General features: G+C 35.4%; 1 protein-coding gene across 1 annotated transcript in view; it reads right to left on the reverse strand.

The window, feature by feature from the left end:
* BRIP1 (BRCA1 interacting helicase 1) overlaps window positions 1-14,681 on the reverse strand; it is a 246,786-nt gene that overhangs the window by 9,908 nt on the left and 222,197 nt on the right. The window contains exon 18 of the mRNA XM_053569091.1: window positions 7,144-7,226. Coding sequence (XP_053425066.1) covers window positions 7,144-7,226 — 83 coding nt within the window. The remainder of the gene's footprint in view (window positions 1-7,143; window positions 7,227-14,681) is intronic.

Consider the following 14,681-nt stretch of genomic DNA (forward strand, 5'->3'; position numbering starts at 1 on the left):
TGAATAGAACTCTACCACACTTATCAGTTCTCTCAATGTCAATGGACTGAATTCACCACTGAAAAGGCACAGGCTGGCTGGTTATACAAAAATAGCATAAGCCATCCATATGCTGTCTCCAGGAGACATCCTAGCCTTGAAGGACAAACAAGACTCAGGGTTAAGGAATGTAAAACAGTATTTCAGCAAATGGAAATCAGAAGAAAGGAGGGGTTGCAATCTTATTTTCAGATACAAGTGCATCTAAAGCAACTAAAATTAAGAAAGACAAAGAAAGACACTTTATACTGGTCAAAGGAACAATATAGCAAGAAGACATTACAATTTTAAATACTTAGATACCCAACTTAAATGCTCCTCTATGAAATAGACCTTGAGGGGTCTGAGCAATATGATATCCCATAACATCATAATATTTGGGACTTTAACACCCCCTGACAGACAGGGCATATCATCTAAACAGAAACTAAACAAAGATACAAAGGACTTAAATGTAGCCCTAGAACAAATGGAATTAATAGTCATATACAGAACACATCAACCCAAAGCTAAGGAATATAAATTTTTCTTGTCAGCCCATGGTATGTACTTCAAAATTGAAGACACAAGTTACCAAAACCTGTGGGATATAGCAAAAGCAGTCTTAAGAGAAAAATTTATCACATTAGATGCCTACATTTGAAAAACAGAAAGAGAGTACATCATGAACCATCATGAACCATCTTATGGAAAAATAAGAACAATCTCATCCCAAACCCAGCAGAAGAAAAGAAATAATCAAATTTAAATCAGAGATAAATGAAATTGAAATCCAAAGAATGATTCAGAAAATTAACAAAACAAAAAATTGGTTTTGCAAAAAAATAAAATTGATAAACCTTTGACCAGATTAACTAGAAACAGAAAAGTAAAATCTCTAATAACCTCAATCAGAAACAATAAAGGAGAAATAACAACAGATGCCACAGAGATACAAGAGATCATCTCTGAGAACTATAAGAAACTCTATGCCCAGAAATTTGACAATATGGAAGAAATGGATCAATACCTGGAATCAGACTTTCTCCCTGGACTTAATCAAAAGGAAATAGATCTCTTGAACAGACCAATTTCAAGAACTGAGATAGAAGAAACAATAAAAAATCTTCAACCAAAGAAGGCCCTGGTCCAGATGGTTTCACACCAGAATTCTATCAAACCTTCAAAGAACAGCTTATATCCATACTGCAGAAATTATTCCAAACAATTGCGAAGGAAGGAAACTTTCCCAACATGTTCTACAAAGCAAATATCACCCTGATACCAAAACCAGGAAAAGTGTCCCAACTAAAAAGGAGAACATCAGACCAATTTCACTAATGAATATGGATGCAAAAATTCTCAATAAATCCTAGCCAATAGATTACAGGTACAAATTTAAAAAATCATTCATCACGATCAAGTAGGTTTAATCCCAGGGATGCAAGGCTGATTTAACACACGCAAATCCATAAACGTATTTCCCCATATATATCAACAGAAGCAAAAACAAAGATCATATGATCCTCTCAATAGATGCAGTAAAAGTATTCGATAAAATCCTGCATTCTTTTCTAATTAGAACAGTTAAGAATATAGATGGAGGTGGCACATGTCTGAATCTGATTCAAGCCATCTATGATAAACCCAAAGCTAATATTATAATAAATGGAGCAAAACTGAAGGCTTTTCTACTTAGAACTGGAATCAGATAAGGTTGTCATCTATCACCATAACTGTTCAACATAGTGCTGGAAGTTCTACCTAATACAATCAGGCAAGAGAAGGAAATAAAGGGCATCTAAATGGGACCAGAGGAGGTCAAACTCTCGCTCTTTACTGACTTTATACTTAGAGAACCCCAAAGATTCAACCACAAGACTCCTGGACGTGATCAAAAAATACAGTAATGTCTCAGGATATAAAATCAACATCCACAAATCAGTAGCCTTTGTATATGCCAATAACAGCCAAGATGAGAAGCTAAGCAAAGACACAAGTCCCTTTATAATAGCTTCAAAAAAAATGAGATATCTAATAATACACCTAACTAAAGAGATGAAAGAAAATTACGAAACCCTAAGAAAAGAAATAGCAAAAGATATTAACAAATGGAAGAATATACCACACTTGTGGCTGGGAAGAATCAATATGGTAAAAATATCTATACTTCCCAAAGCTATCTACAGATTCAACACAATCCCCATTAAAATACTATCATCATACTTTCAAGATTTGGAAAAAATAATTCTTCATTTTTCTGGTTCTGAAGCTCTACACTTCTACGTTTCTTGGCTCAACACTCTGTATAGCCAAGACAATTCTAAGTAATAAAAACAAAGCTAACAGTCTTTCTGCTATACTACAAAGGCTATAGTGATCAAACAGCATGGTACTGGTACAAAAATAGAGATGTTGACATTTGGAACCGAATAGACAACCATGAGATGAAACTAACACCTTATAGCCACCTGTTCTTCTATAAATCAAACAAGAACATATACTGTGTTAAAGAATCCCTACCCTATTCAATAAATGGTGCTGGGAGAACTGGATAACCACCTCTCACCACTTATGAAAATTGATTCAAGATGGATAAAAGATCTAAATCTAAGGCATGAAACAATAAAAATCCTTGAAGAAAGTGTGAAGAAAACACTTGAAGATATAGGCTTGGAGAAAGATTTTATGAAAAAGACTTCCATGGCAATTGCAACAACAACAAAAATAAACAAATGGGACTTAACCTTCAGAATGGGAAAAAACATTTGCATATTACAAATTGGACAAAAGCTTGATAACCAGGATCTATAGAGAACTCAAATTAATCAACAAAAAAGCCAACAATCCCATATATCACTTGGCAAGAGAGATGAATCAAACCTTCTCTAAAGAATACAGATGAATGGCTAACAAACATATGAAGAAATGCTGATTGTCCCTAATCATCAGAGAAATGCAAATAAAAACCACCCTGAGATATCACCTAACCCCAGTGAGAATGGCCCACATCACAAAGTATCAAAGCTGCAGTTGCTGGCATGGATGTGGAGAGAAGGGAGCACTTTTACACTGCTTTGGGACTGCAAACTAATACAACCTTCTTGGAAGGAAGTATAGGGAATTTTCAAAGAACTCACATTAGACCTCCCATTTGATCCTGCAATCCCATTACTAGGCATCTACCAAAAGGAAAAGAAACACTTTTATCATAAGGTCATTTGGATTAGACTATTTATCACAGCTCAATTTACAGTCACCAAAATGTGGAAACAGCCTAAATGCCCACCAATCCAGGAATGGATTAACAAGCTGTGGTATATGTATATCATGGAATTCTATTCAGCCACTAAAAAAGATGGAGACTTTATATCTTTTGTATTAATCTGGATGGAGGTGAAACACACTTATTCTTAGTAAAGCATCACAAAAATGAAGAAGCAAGAATCCAGTGTACTCTATTCTAATATGAAGGCAGTAGATGAGGTAATACAAGGAAAGGGGTAAGGGTATGAGCGAGTGGGGAGAGGGGAGGAGGAAGGGAGATGGAGAGTTATGGTGTATGGCACACCTCATGGGGCGGGACACAATTATAGGGGGGACTTTATGGAACATGCTATCAGTGTAATCTAATTCTTTGTATCCTTAATTAATCTTAAACACTATAAAAAATAATATAAATAAATAAATAAAAGCAGTAAATATTAAGGGGGAAAGTATTACATTTTTTTTAAATCTTAAAAAAATAAGATATTTTAGACCCACATAACCACAAAGAAAATACCTATAGAATAAACAAAAAAGAAAATTAGAAAGGAATCAAAGTATGTTACTTCAAAAAGTCAACAAAAAACTAAGGATAATGGCAAGTGAGGAAAAAAGGACTAAAAGAGCTACAAAAAAGACAAAACAATATACAAATAGAAACACAAATTTTTCCCTATCAATAATTACATTAATATAAATGAATTAAACTTTCTATTTTATTCTGTTCAGACTGCTATAACAAGAAACCATAGCCTGGGGAGCTTAAGTAAACAAGTATTTATTTCTCATAATTCTAGAGGCTGGAAAGTCCAAGATGAAGGCACTGGAAGATTCGATTTCTAGTAAAGTCCTGCTTCCTAGTTTATAAACTGCTGCTTTTTCAATCTCATATAGAGGAAGGGACAGGAAAGTTCTCCTGAGAGAACTTTTATATAAGAACTTTTATATAAGGACAGTAATCTGATTCAGAAAATTCTGGCCCCATGATTTAACGCCATCACTTTGTGGTTTGATTTCAACATACGAATTTTAGGGGACATAGCATTCACATCATAGTCCTTTCTAATCAAAAGACAAAGAATAGATGAATGTCAATGAAAATCTGTTCTAACTGCATACAAGAGACTCTTTTAAGAATGCACACAGGTTGAAAGTGAAAGAATGAAAAAGACATTCCTTGCAAAAAATAACTAAAAGAGCAGGGTGGCTATACCGGACAAAACAGACTTTATATCCAAAACTGTCACAAGAGAAAAGAAGAATATTATATAAATGCTAAATAGGTCAGTTCACCAGGAAGATATAACAATTCTAAATAAATATGTATGCATCTAACATCAGAACACCCAAATTACCCCACCTGTAATGGTTAAAACATTCAGACAGAAGAGCAATAAAGAAACAAAAGACTAAAGAACATTGTAGCTCTTCTTTATCCTGTGTCTGAAAAATAAAAAATAAACCATTATAGACCAAACGGATCTAACTAATATGTACAGAACATTTCCCTTTAAAGCAGCAGAATACACATTCTTCTCAAGTGTATATGGACGATTTCCTAGGACAGTTCACATGTTGGGTTACAAAACAAGTCTTTTTTTTTTTTTTTAATTAAATCATAGCTGTGTACATTGATATAATCATGGGGCATCATTCACTAGCTTCACAGTTTACCAAGTTTCACATATACCCTGGTAAGATGCACCGCTGGTGTAATCCCACCAATCCCCTTCCCTCTACCCACCACCCCCTCCCTGCCCTCCCTTTCCCCTGATAAATTTGAGAAGACTGAAATCATATCAAGTATCTACCATAATAGAATGAAATTAGAATTCAGGAAATTAGAAACAGCAGAAAAGAACTGGAGAATTAAAAAATATGTAGAAGTTAAACAACACTCTTGAACAACCAATGAAGTGGTCAAAGAAGAAATCACGGGCGGCGCCTGTGGCTCAAGGAGTAGGGCACCAGTCCCATATGCCGGAGGTGGCGGGTTCAAACCCAGCCCCGGCCAAAAACCAAAAAAAAAAGAAGAAATCACAAAGGATATAGAAAAAATTTTCATGGCAATGAAAATAAAAACACAACATACCAAAAGTAGGGAATGCAGCAAAAGTAGTACTAAGAGGAGAGTTTATAATGGCAAATACCTAAATTAAAAAAGGAATATCTCAATAAGTAATCCAAGTCTACAGCTCAAGAAACTAAATACAAACAACTAATATTGGCAGAAGGAGGGAAATAATAAAGATTAGAGCAGAAATAAATAGACAATGGAAAAATAACAGAATATATCAACAAAAATAAGAGTTGATTTTTTAAAAAGATCAACAAATTTGATAAACCTTGAATAAGACTAATTGAGAAAAAAAGAAATGATTCAAACAAAATCATAAATGAAAGAGAAGACATTACATTGATGCTGCAGAAATAAAGGATTATAAGATACTAACTCTAAAAATGATATGCCAATAAATTTAACAGAAGAAATGGATGAATTACTAAAAACATACAATCTACCAAAATTAAGTTATAAAGAAATAGAAAATCTGAATACGCCTGTAACTAGTTGAATCAGTAATCAAAAATATCCCAACAAATAATAGTCCAATACCAGATGACTTTACCAATGAGTTTTACCAAACATTAAAAGAAGAATCAATGCCAATCCTTCTCAAAATTCTTCCTATAAACAACAGAAGTGTGAATACTTCCAAAACTTAGTTTAAGAGGCCAATGTTTCCCTGACAGCAAAGTCAGAAAGAGACACTATAAGAAAACTACAAGGCTGGGTGTTGTAGCTCACTCCTGTAATCCTAGCACTCTGGGAGGCCGAGGCAGGAGGATCTCTTGAGATCAGGAGTTTGAGACCAGTGTGAGTAAGAATGATACCTTTTCTGTCCCCAAAATAGAAAAATTAGCTGGGTGCAGTGGCAGGCACACAACTACAGCTACTCAGGAGGTTAAGGTGGGAACATAAATTGAACCCAAGTCTTCAAAGAAGACATACAGATGGCTAACAGGTAGATGAAAAGGTGCTCAACATCACTAATCAGGGAAATGCAAACCAAATAAATCCACAATGAAGTGAGATATCATCTCATTCCTATTAGGATTGTTAGTGTCCAAAAACAAACAAAAAAAAGATTTAAGATAGAAGAAGAGAAAAGAAAAAAGAAAATAACAAGCATTAGGGAGGATGTGGAGAAACTGGAATGCCCAACAATGCAGTTGCTATGAAGACTGGTATGAAGGTTCCTCAAAAAACTAAAACTTCAACTACCATGTGATCCACCAAATTGAAATCAGGATCTTCAAGAAATAGCTGCATCCCATGTTCACTGCAGCATTGTTCTCAATATCCAAGAGGCAGAAACAACTTAAATGTCTACTGACAGATGTAATATAAAATATGGTATAATGTACACATACAATTAAATGTATTCATAAAATATTCAGCTATAGAAAAGGAAATCTTGTCAGATACAACAACATGAATGAACCTTGAGGATATTAGGCTAAGTGATATGAGCTAGTCACAGAAGGACACACTGCATTATTAAAGTTATATGAAGTACATAAAGTAGTAAAACTCACAGAAGCAGATAGTGCAATGATGGTTGCCAGTGGATGAGGGGAGAGGAGGGATGGGGCATTAGCGTTCAATTTGTGTAACATTTTAGTTACACAAAATTAAAAAGTTTGGCATATCTGCTGTACAATATTCTGCTATGGTTAACAGTATTGTACTATACACTTAAAAAGCTGTTAAGAAAACAGATCTCATATTATGTGTTTTTAAAACAAAAACCACAGCTTGTTACTACATTTTATTGTAAGCTGAGCTGTGAATCTTACCAGATATATAGCGATTTGGGTTACTCCTGAAGCGATCATCCACCAGAATAAGAGCTCCCCAATCATTCCTGTGTCGAATACACCTACAAAAAAAATAGTGGGAACATAAATTAATTGTAACATAGAAAATAAAAGCCAGATTTTCAATGAGACAGAAATTTAAAAATTTAATGTGTCAGTTATATATTCCTTTAATCAATTTGTTATGCCAAGTTATAGAAGCTACCCAATGCAATGTACCAAAATAGATCTATAAAAAAATTTTCTACTTCTGCCAACTACTGATAACTTCTAGCAAAAAATGTTCTATACATTTTATTTTTAAATCAAGATTATAGAAAATATTTTCTAAGACCATCTTAACTACAAAGATTAGTTTTTACCTTAAGTATTACTAATAATTTCATGTTTTATGTAGATGTCCTTTTTACTAGTTTGATTAGAGTTTTTATTATGATGGAACACATAATTTTGTCAAAAATATTTTAAAATTCAATTGATATCATCATGTAGTTTTTCTTCTTTCAAGTGCTAATATAGGGAATCACGTTGGTTCATTTTCAAATATTGAACCAGCCTTATAGTCCTAGGTTAACCATATGTAGTCGTGGTTCCTTATTCTTTTTATAGATTGTTAGATTCAATTTGTTAGTATTTAAAAAATTTCTATTTTAAAACAATTATTTAGGCTGGGCATGTTGGTTCATCCTTGAGGCCGAGGCGGGTGGATTGCTTGAGCTCAGGAGTTCAACACCAGCCTGAGCAAAAAGAGAGATTCCCATCTCTAAAAATAGCCAGGCATTGTGGTAGGTGCCTGTAGTCCCAGCTGCTTGGGAGGCTGAGGCAAGAGGATTGCTCGAACCCAACAGTTTGAGGTTGTTGTGAGCTATGATGCCACAGCACTCTACCAAGAGCAACAAAGCATGAGACTCTCAAAAAAACCCTTACTAAAAAAATTTAAAGTGTTCAATTTAACAGTTTTTAGTATATTTACAAGGTTGTACAACCTATAGCATTACTCATTCCAGAATATTTTCTTTGCCCTCAAAAGAAACCCTGTGCCAATTAGCAGTATATCCAAATTATCCTAATTACTCCCCATTAACCCTGGCAACAACTAATAAGCTTTCTGTCCCTAAAGATCTGCCTATTCTATACATTTAATTTAACTGGAATTATATAATATGTAGCATTTTGTATCTGGCTTGTTTCACTTAGTGATGTCTTCAAGATCCACTCAATTGTCTTGTGTCAGTACTTCATTCATAAGTTAATAGACAATTGCCTTGTTTCCAGTTTTGGACTATTATGAATAACACTATTCAATTTCCAAAACTAGAGTATTTTCCAATTTCTCTTATGATTTCTTCTTTAACCCACTGGTCGTTTAAAGAGTGTGTGATTGAATTTCCACGTATTGGTTGAGTTTTCCATTTTTCCTTCTGTTACTGATTTCTAATCTCATTCTTAGTGGTCAAAAAGATACTTTTAATGATTTCAACCTCCTTCTAAAACTTACGGAAACTTATTTTATGGCCTAACCTAGGGTCTATCCTGAAGAATGTGCCATGTTACTCGGGAAGAATGTATATTCTGCTGTTGTTGAGTGAAGTGTGCTATCAGATGTCTGCTAGGTTTGTTTGGAGTTGTTGGTTTAGTTTTGTTCAGGAATTCTACTATCTGTTGATTTCATGTGAAGAATATCTTGTCATTGATATTCTCTAATTGGTGAGGCAAGACATCATTCCCATAATTTACTATAGTTCCTTTGTTATAGTTTCCTTAGTTTCCTATAGTTCTTAAACGTATTTAAACTAGCTTTATGTACTAAGTAAAATGTCTTAAAATGCTTGGGCTTCCTCAGTTTCTATTGATTATTCTGTCCCCCCCCCCCCCCCGTATATGGATATACTTTTTTTCTTTCTTTGCCATAATTGTTGTTGAAAATAGCTTTCTTTCTTTTTTTTTTTTGAGACAGAGTCTTACTCTATTCTAGGCTGGAATGCAGTAGGATGATCATAGTTCATTATAGCCTCAAACCCCTAGGCTCAGGTGATCCTCTGGTCTCAGCCTTCAGAGTAACTAGGACTGCAGGCAGGTGCCACCATGCCCAACTAATTTTTTAAAGAACGTTATTTTGTAGATATGGGGTCTTGCTATAGTGTCTAGTCTAGGTCTGAACTCCTGGCCTCCAGTGATCCTCCTGTCTTGGCCTCCAAAGTGCTGGGATTTATAGGTGTGAGCTACTATGTCTGGCTAAATAATATTTTGTGGCAAGTCTAGAAATCAGCTTCTTTGGAGCAGAGGGGCATAATCAGCACAGAGTATTTAGAGAAGTAAGCTTCTTTTTCCTCCTCAAAGTTTTTTGTTGTGACTTTTCTGGAATAATTTTGCAAAGTCTTATGTGGCCATTGAAGACTGCTTGGTTAGATTAGTAGTCAGCTACTGATAAGAAAGAGATATCCTTAAATGTCTAGGATCTGTCTATCTCCCATTCTTTGCCTGGAGGCTCCCAGGAATATGTCATAGCTTTTAAAAGCCTTCCAGGGACATCTCATTTCTCAGCTTTTTCTTTTTTTTCTTAGCTAGCCTCTTAAATGCCCCAAATGTCATTCATTGTCTCAGCAACTATAAAGTTAGACAATTGCCTGGCTGAGTTCTGAGTCAGGTCAAATAAAGATAGCTTTGTGAGTAGGGTCTTCCAAAGGACAGGTCTTATAATGGCAATTTTCTGGGAATGCACTCCAGCCCCATTTTGCCCCTTCTAGTGACTGTCAGGTTGCTGGCTTTCACTGGGATTTCAGACTGCTGGTTTTTAAGACTACTGTGAATTTGGGGCAGGGTTGGGGTTGGGGTTAGAGGGTGGCGGATTGAACAAGTTAAAATGCCACAAAACTCACTGTGATGACATTCAATCATTTTTCATAAATAAATGCTTTCTGGAAATACTGTAGCCTTTGGTTAATAGCTACAGTTGTTGTAAAATTGATTCTAAACTCCTCTTGCCTATTTTCTCATTGCTTTTAGAACTTTCAGAGTTCTTCGTCTGTTTTGAGAACCTCATCCAATTTGCTAATATTTTAAGAACATCTTTAGCAATGTTCAGGAGGGATATTAGTCTATAAATGTCTTCTCATTTTTCTTTTGCTCTTTGCTCTTGTATAGTTTTCACTTGGTTTCAGTGGTTGGTCTCATAAAATAAACTGGGAAGAGAATATTCTGGAAGTGATCATGTAGAATAGGTGCTAGTCTTTAAATGTTTGGTAATACTTGCTAGTGAACCCATCTGTGTGGAGAATTTTTTCAGAAGATTTAAAACTATAATTCAATTTCTTTCATAGAGGAAAGAAATGTTATCTATTTCATCTTAGGTGAGTTTTGTTATTTTGTGAGTTTGAGAATTTATAGTCCGTTTCATCTGAGTTATCAAATGTATACATATTAGAACTATTCACAGTATTCTCTTATTATCCTTTTACTTTGTGGAATCTGTAGTAATATCGCTTCTTTTATTCCTGATGTTAGTAATGTGGCTTTTCTTTTTTTCTTTGTCAATTTTGCTACAGCTTTATCAATTTTACTGATCTTTTCAAGAGCCTGATTCTAGTTTGATATCCTTTTTTTTGTTTGTTTTCAATTTCGTTGGTGATTTATACTTGTTTTATTTCCTTTTTTGTTTGCTTTACATTTATTTTGCTCTTCTTTTTCAAGTTGCTTAAGGTAGAAACTCAGATCATTGATTTGAGATCTTTCTTCTTTTCTAAAGTAAGAGTTTAATGATATAAATTTTCCTCTGAGCACTGCTTTAGCTGCAGTCTTCAGGTTTTGATATGCTGTGTTTTCATTTTTGATCAGTTCAAAATATTCTCAACTTTACTTAAGACTTCCTATCTATAGATTATTTAGAAGTATCTTGATTAATGCCCAAGTATTTCAACATTTTTCTGTTATTGATTTCCAGTTTAAATGTTTAATTCTATTATGATCAGAGAACAAACTTAACATACTGATTTAACAGTTAGCCAGAGACAATGGTGGTCTACATTGGGACTATTCCATCTGCATTTGAAATAAATATTTATTTTCCTGTTGTTAAGTGATGTGTTCCGTATTGTCAATTCAATCCTAAAGGTTAATAATATTGTTCAAATCTTCTGTAAAACTAATAAAGATTGTCTACTAGTTCCTAGTAGAAAAATTACTAAAATAAAGTGGATTTTCTATTTCTCTCTTCAGATCTGTCAGTTTTTGCTTCATGTATTTTGAAACCTTGTTTTAGGCGCATACACGTTTAGGATTGCTAAGTCTTCTTGGTGAATTGGCCCTTTTATCATCTATAATGCCCTTTTTTATCCCTACTAATTTTATTTACCCTGAATTCTACTGAGATTAATATAGTTATTCCAGCTAGTTCATTGGTATTTTGAATTGTAAGTCAAAAATTTCCCTAAAAAATTTGAAGATAAATTTCTCTACCTTTTAGCTTTCAATATTGCTTTTCAGAAGTTTGCTACAATTCTGATTCCCTAATCTTTTGTAGGACACCTGTCTTTTCTGTCACTGGAAAAGTTCAGCGGGCAGCACCTGTGGCTCAAGGAGTAGGGTGCCGGTCCCATATGCCGGAGGTGGTGAGTTCAAACCCAGCCCCGGCCAAAAAAAAAAAAAAAAAAAAAAAAAAAAAAAAAAAAAAGAAAAGTTCAGGACCAATCCTTGTCCTATTTTATAGTACTGCTTCTGTTTTCTGTTTTTGTATCATTGGAATTGGTTTGCTATTGTTTTGATTTATTTTTCATGTTAGAGGTTTCTTTTGAATATCTCCTGAAGACTCTGCACTTACTTAAGAGAAAGTTACTACAACCCTGATCAGCAGCTCTGTAACTATGGGTGGGGCTCAGAGGCCGGAAGGTTTTGCTGTAGGGTAACTTGGTAGGAATAAGACCAATTTGCAGACATTTATGACCTTACTTTCATTGATACTTTAGAGTGGGCCAAGTCCTGGGCTTTTCCATGTATGAATGTGGAGGTTCTTATTGACTTTCATCACTGAAGATTTATTTATTTATTGAACTTGTTTCCTTTTCTTTTTTGCAGTTTTGGCTAGGGCTGGGCTCGAACCTGCCAACCCTGGTATATGGGGCCAGGGCCCTACTCCTTGAGCCACAGGCGCTGCCCCTTAAACTTGTTTCTTAAATTATTTATTTATTTGTTTAGAGACACAGTCTCACTTTGTCGCCCTACGTAGAATGCCGTGGTGTCACAGCTCACAGCAACCTCCAACTGTTGGGCTTAGGCGATTCTCTTGCCTCAGCCTCCCAAGTAGTTGGGACTACAGGTGCCTGCCACAACGCTGGCTATTTATTTTTTGTTGTTGTTGTTGCAGTTTGGCTGCAGGTTTGAACCCGCCACCCCTAGGTACATGGGGCTGGTGCCCTACTCACTGAGCCACAGGCGCTTCTTAAATTTTTTAGAGACAGGGTCTCTTTCTATTGCCTCCAGTGATACTCCTGGCTCAGCCTCTGTAGTAGCTAGAACTAAACTACAGGCATGTAAAACCACATTCAGCTTTTCTTTTTTTTTTTTTTAATGTTTTTATTTGATTTCTTTCTTTCTTTTTTTATTTTTATTTTTATTTTTTTTTTTGTAGAGACAGAGTCTCACTTTATGGCCCTCGGTAGAATGCCGTGGCCTCACACAGCTCACAGCAACCTCCAACTCCTGGGCTTAAGCGATTCTCTTGCCTCCGCCTCCCGAGTAGCTGGGACTACAGGCGCCCGCCACAACGCCCGGCTATTTTTTGGTTGCAGTTTGGCCGGGGCAGGGTTTGAACCCGCCACCCTCGGTATATGGGGCCGGCATCCTACCGACTGAGCCACAGGTGCCGCCCCACCTTTTCTTTTTTTAATGTTTTTACTTTTTAATAGTGCACATAGCTAGTTCATTTGATATTACATTTTTTTAAATAACAATAACAATGTTTAAGATAAGGATTAGAAACAAAAACCTTGTAAAGAACGAATGAACATAAATACATTCAAATACATATTCAGCTCCCCAAGAAACTATCAGCTGAATATTAAAATTCAATCAAAACAGTTCAATCATCAGGGAGAGACAAAATAAGCAGATGAAATGCTTTAGTAACAACTTGCAGTGAAACTTGTTTCCAAGTAAAAATGGGATTTCTAGGTAGTAAAGGGCAGCAGATGTCAGCTTAACCCATAGAACTGAATCACTCAGTTTGAAGAAAAACACCTGCAGAATACCATTCTGAAATGGGGAAGGGAATGGGTGATGTGTTCTGGGACTTAAATCCAGTTGTTATGGTCCTGTGCTATCAGTTATATGTAAATCTCAACTCTGTCTGACACAATCTGTTATGTTAGTGTGCAAATGTGCTAATGTGAGTACATGAGATACTTCAGAAAAATCTAAATTCTGGATTTGGCTAACTCAGATTATGGTTAGCTGTGGGATGTCTAGTTGATCTGCAAATATGTTAAATAGTCCTGTTTTCATGATTTTACTCTTGTTTCTTTTCTTTTCTTTCTTGAGACAGGGTCTCGCTCTATTGCTTAGGCTAGAGTGCAATGGCATCACCATAGCTCACCACAACCTCAAATTCCTGGGCTCAAGTGACCCTCCTACCTCAGCCTCTGGAGTAGCAGAGGCTACAGGCACAAGCTGCCACGGTTAGCTAATTTTTCTACTTTTGTCCTGCTAAATTGTTCAGGCTGGTCTCAAACTCCTGGTCCCAAGCAATCTTCCTATCAGGAGTTCCAAAGTGGTGGGATTACAGGTGTCAGCCACTACACTTAACCTGTTTCATTATATGAATTATCCAAATGCTTTACAGCCTCACTAGTTAAATAATTATTACATGGTTAAACTAGTTACAATTTTCCAAATAGAGAATATAAAATCTTAAGTTGAACAAGAACTGATTAGTGTTTATAAGTTGAATGTTTATGTCCTACAATATGAAACATGATGCAGTCATGCGCCACATAATGATATTTCAGTCAATGATGAACTGCATATATGACAGTGGACCCATACAATTATAATGGAGCTGAAAAATTCCTACTGCTTAGTGACATCTTAGCCCTCCTAACATTGTAGTGCAACACATTACATGTTTCTAGGTGATGCTGCTGTAAACAAACCTACTGTGTTGCCAGTCATATAAAACTATAGTACATATAATTAGGTATAATACTTAATAATGAAAATAAATGACTATGTTACTGGTTTATGTATTTCTTATACTGTAATTCTTATCATTAGAGTGGCCTCGCTTTTACTACTTTTTAAAGAAAGCTATAACAGCCTCAGGCAGGTCCTTCAGGAGGTATTCCAGAAGAAGGCATTGTTATAGGAGACACAACTCTGTGCGTACTATTTATTGCCCTTGAAGACTTTCCAACAGAACAAGGTGATACTGATGATCCTGACCCTGTATAGGCCTAGGGCTTTGTGTCTTAGTTATTAACAAAAAAGTTTAAAAATAAAAAAAAAACTTTAAATAGAAAAAAAGTTAT

Source organism: Nycticebus coucang, chromosome 18 (assembly GCF_027406575.1).
Source record: "Nycticebus coucang isolate mNycCou1 chromosome 18, mNycCou1.pri, whole genome shotgun sequence".
Classification (NCBI taxonomy): Eukaryota; Metazoa; Chordata; class Mammalia; order Primates; family Lorisidae; genus Nycticebus; species Nycticebus coucang.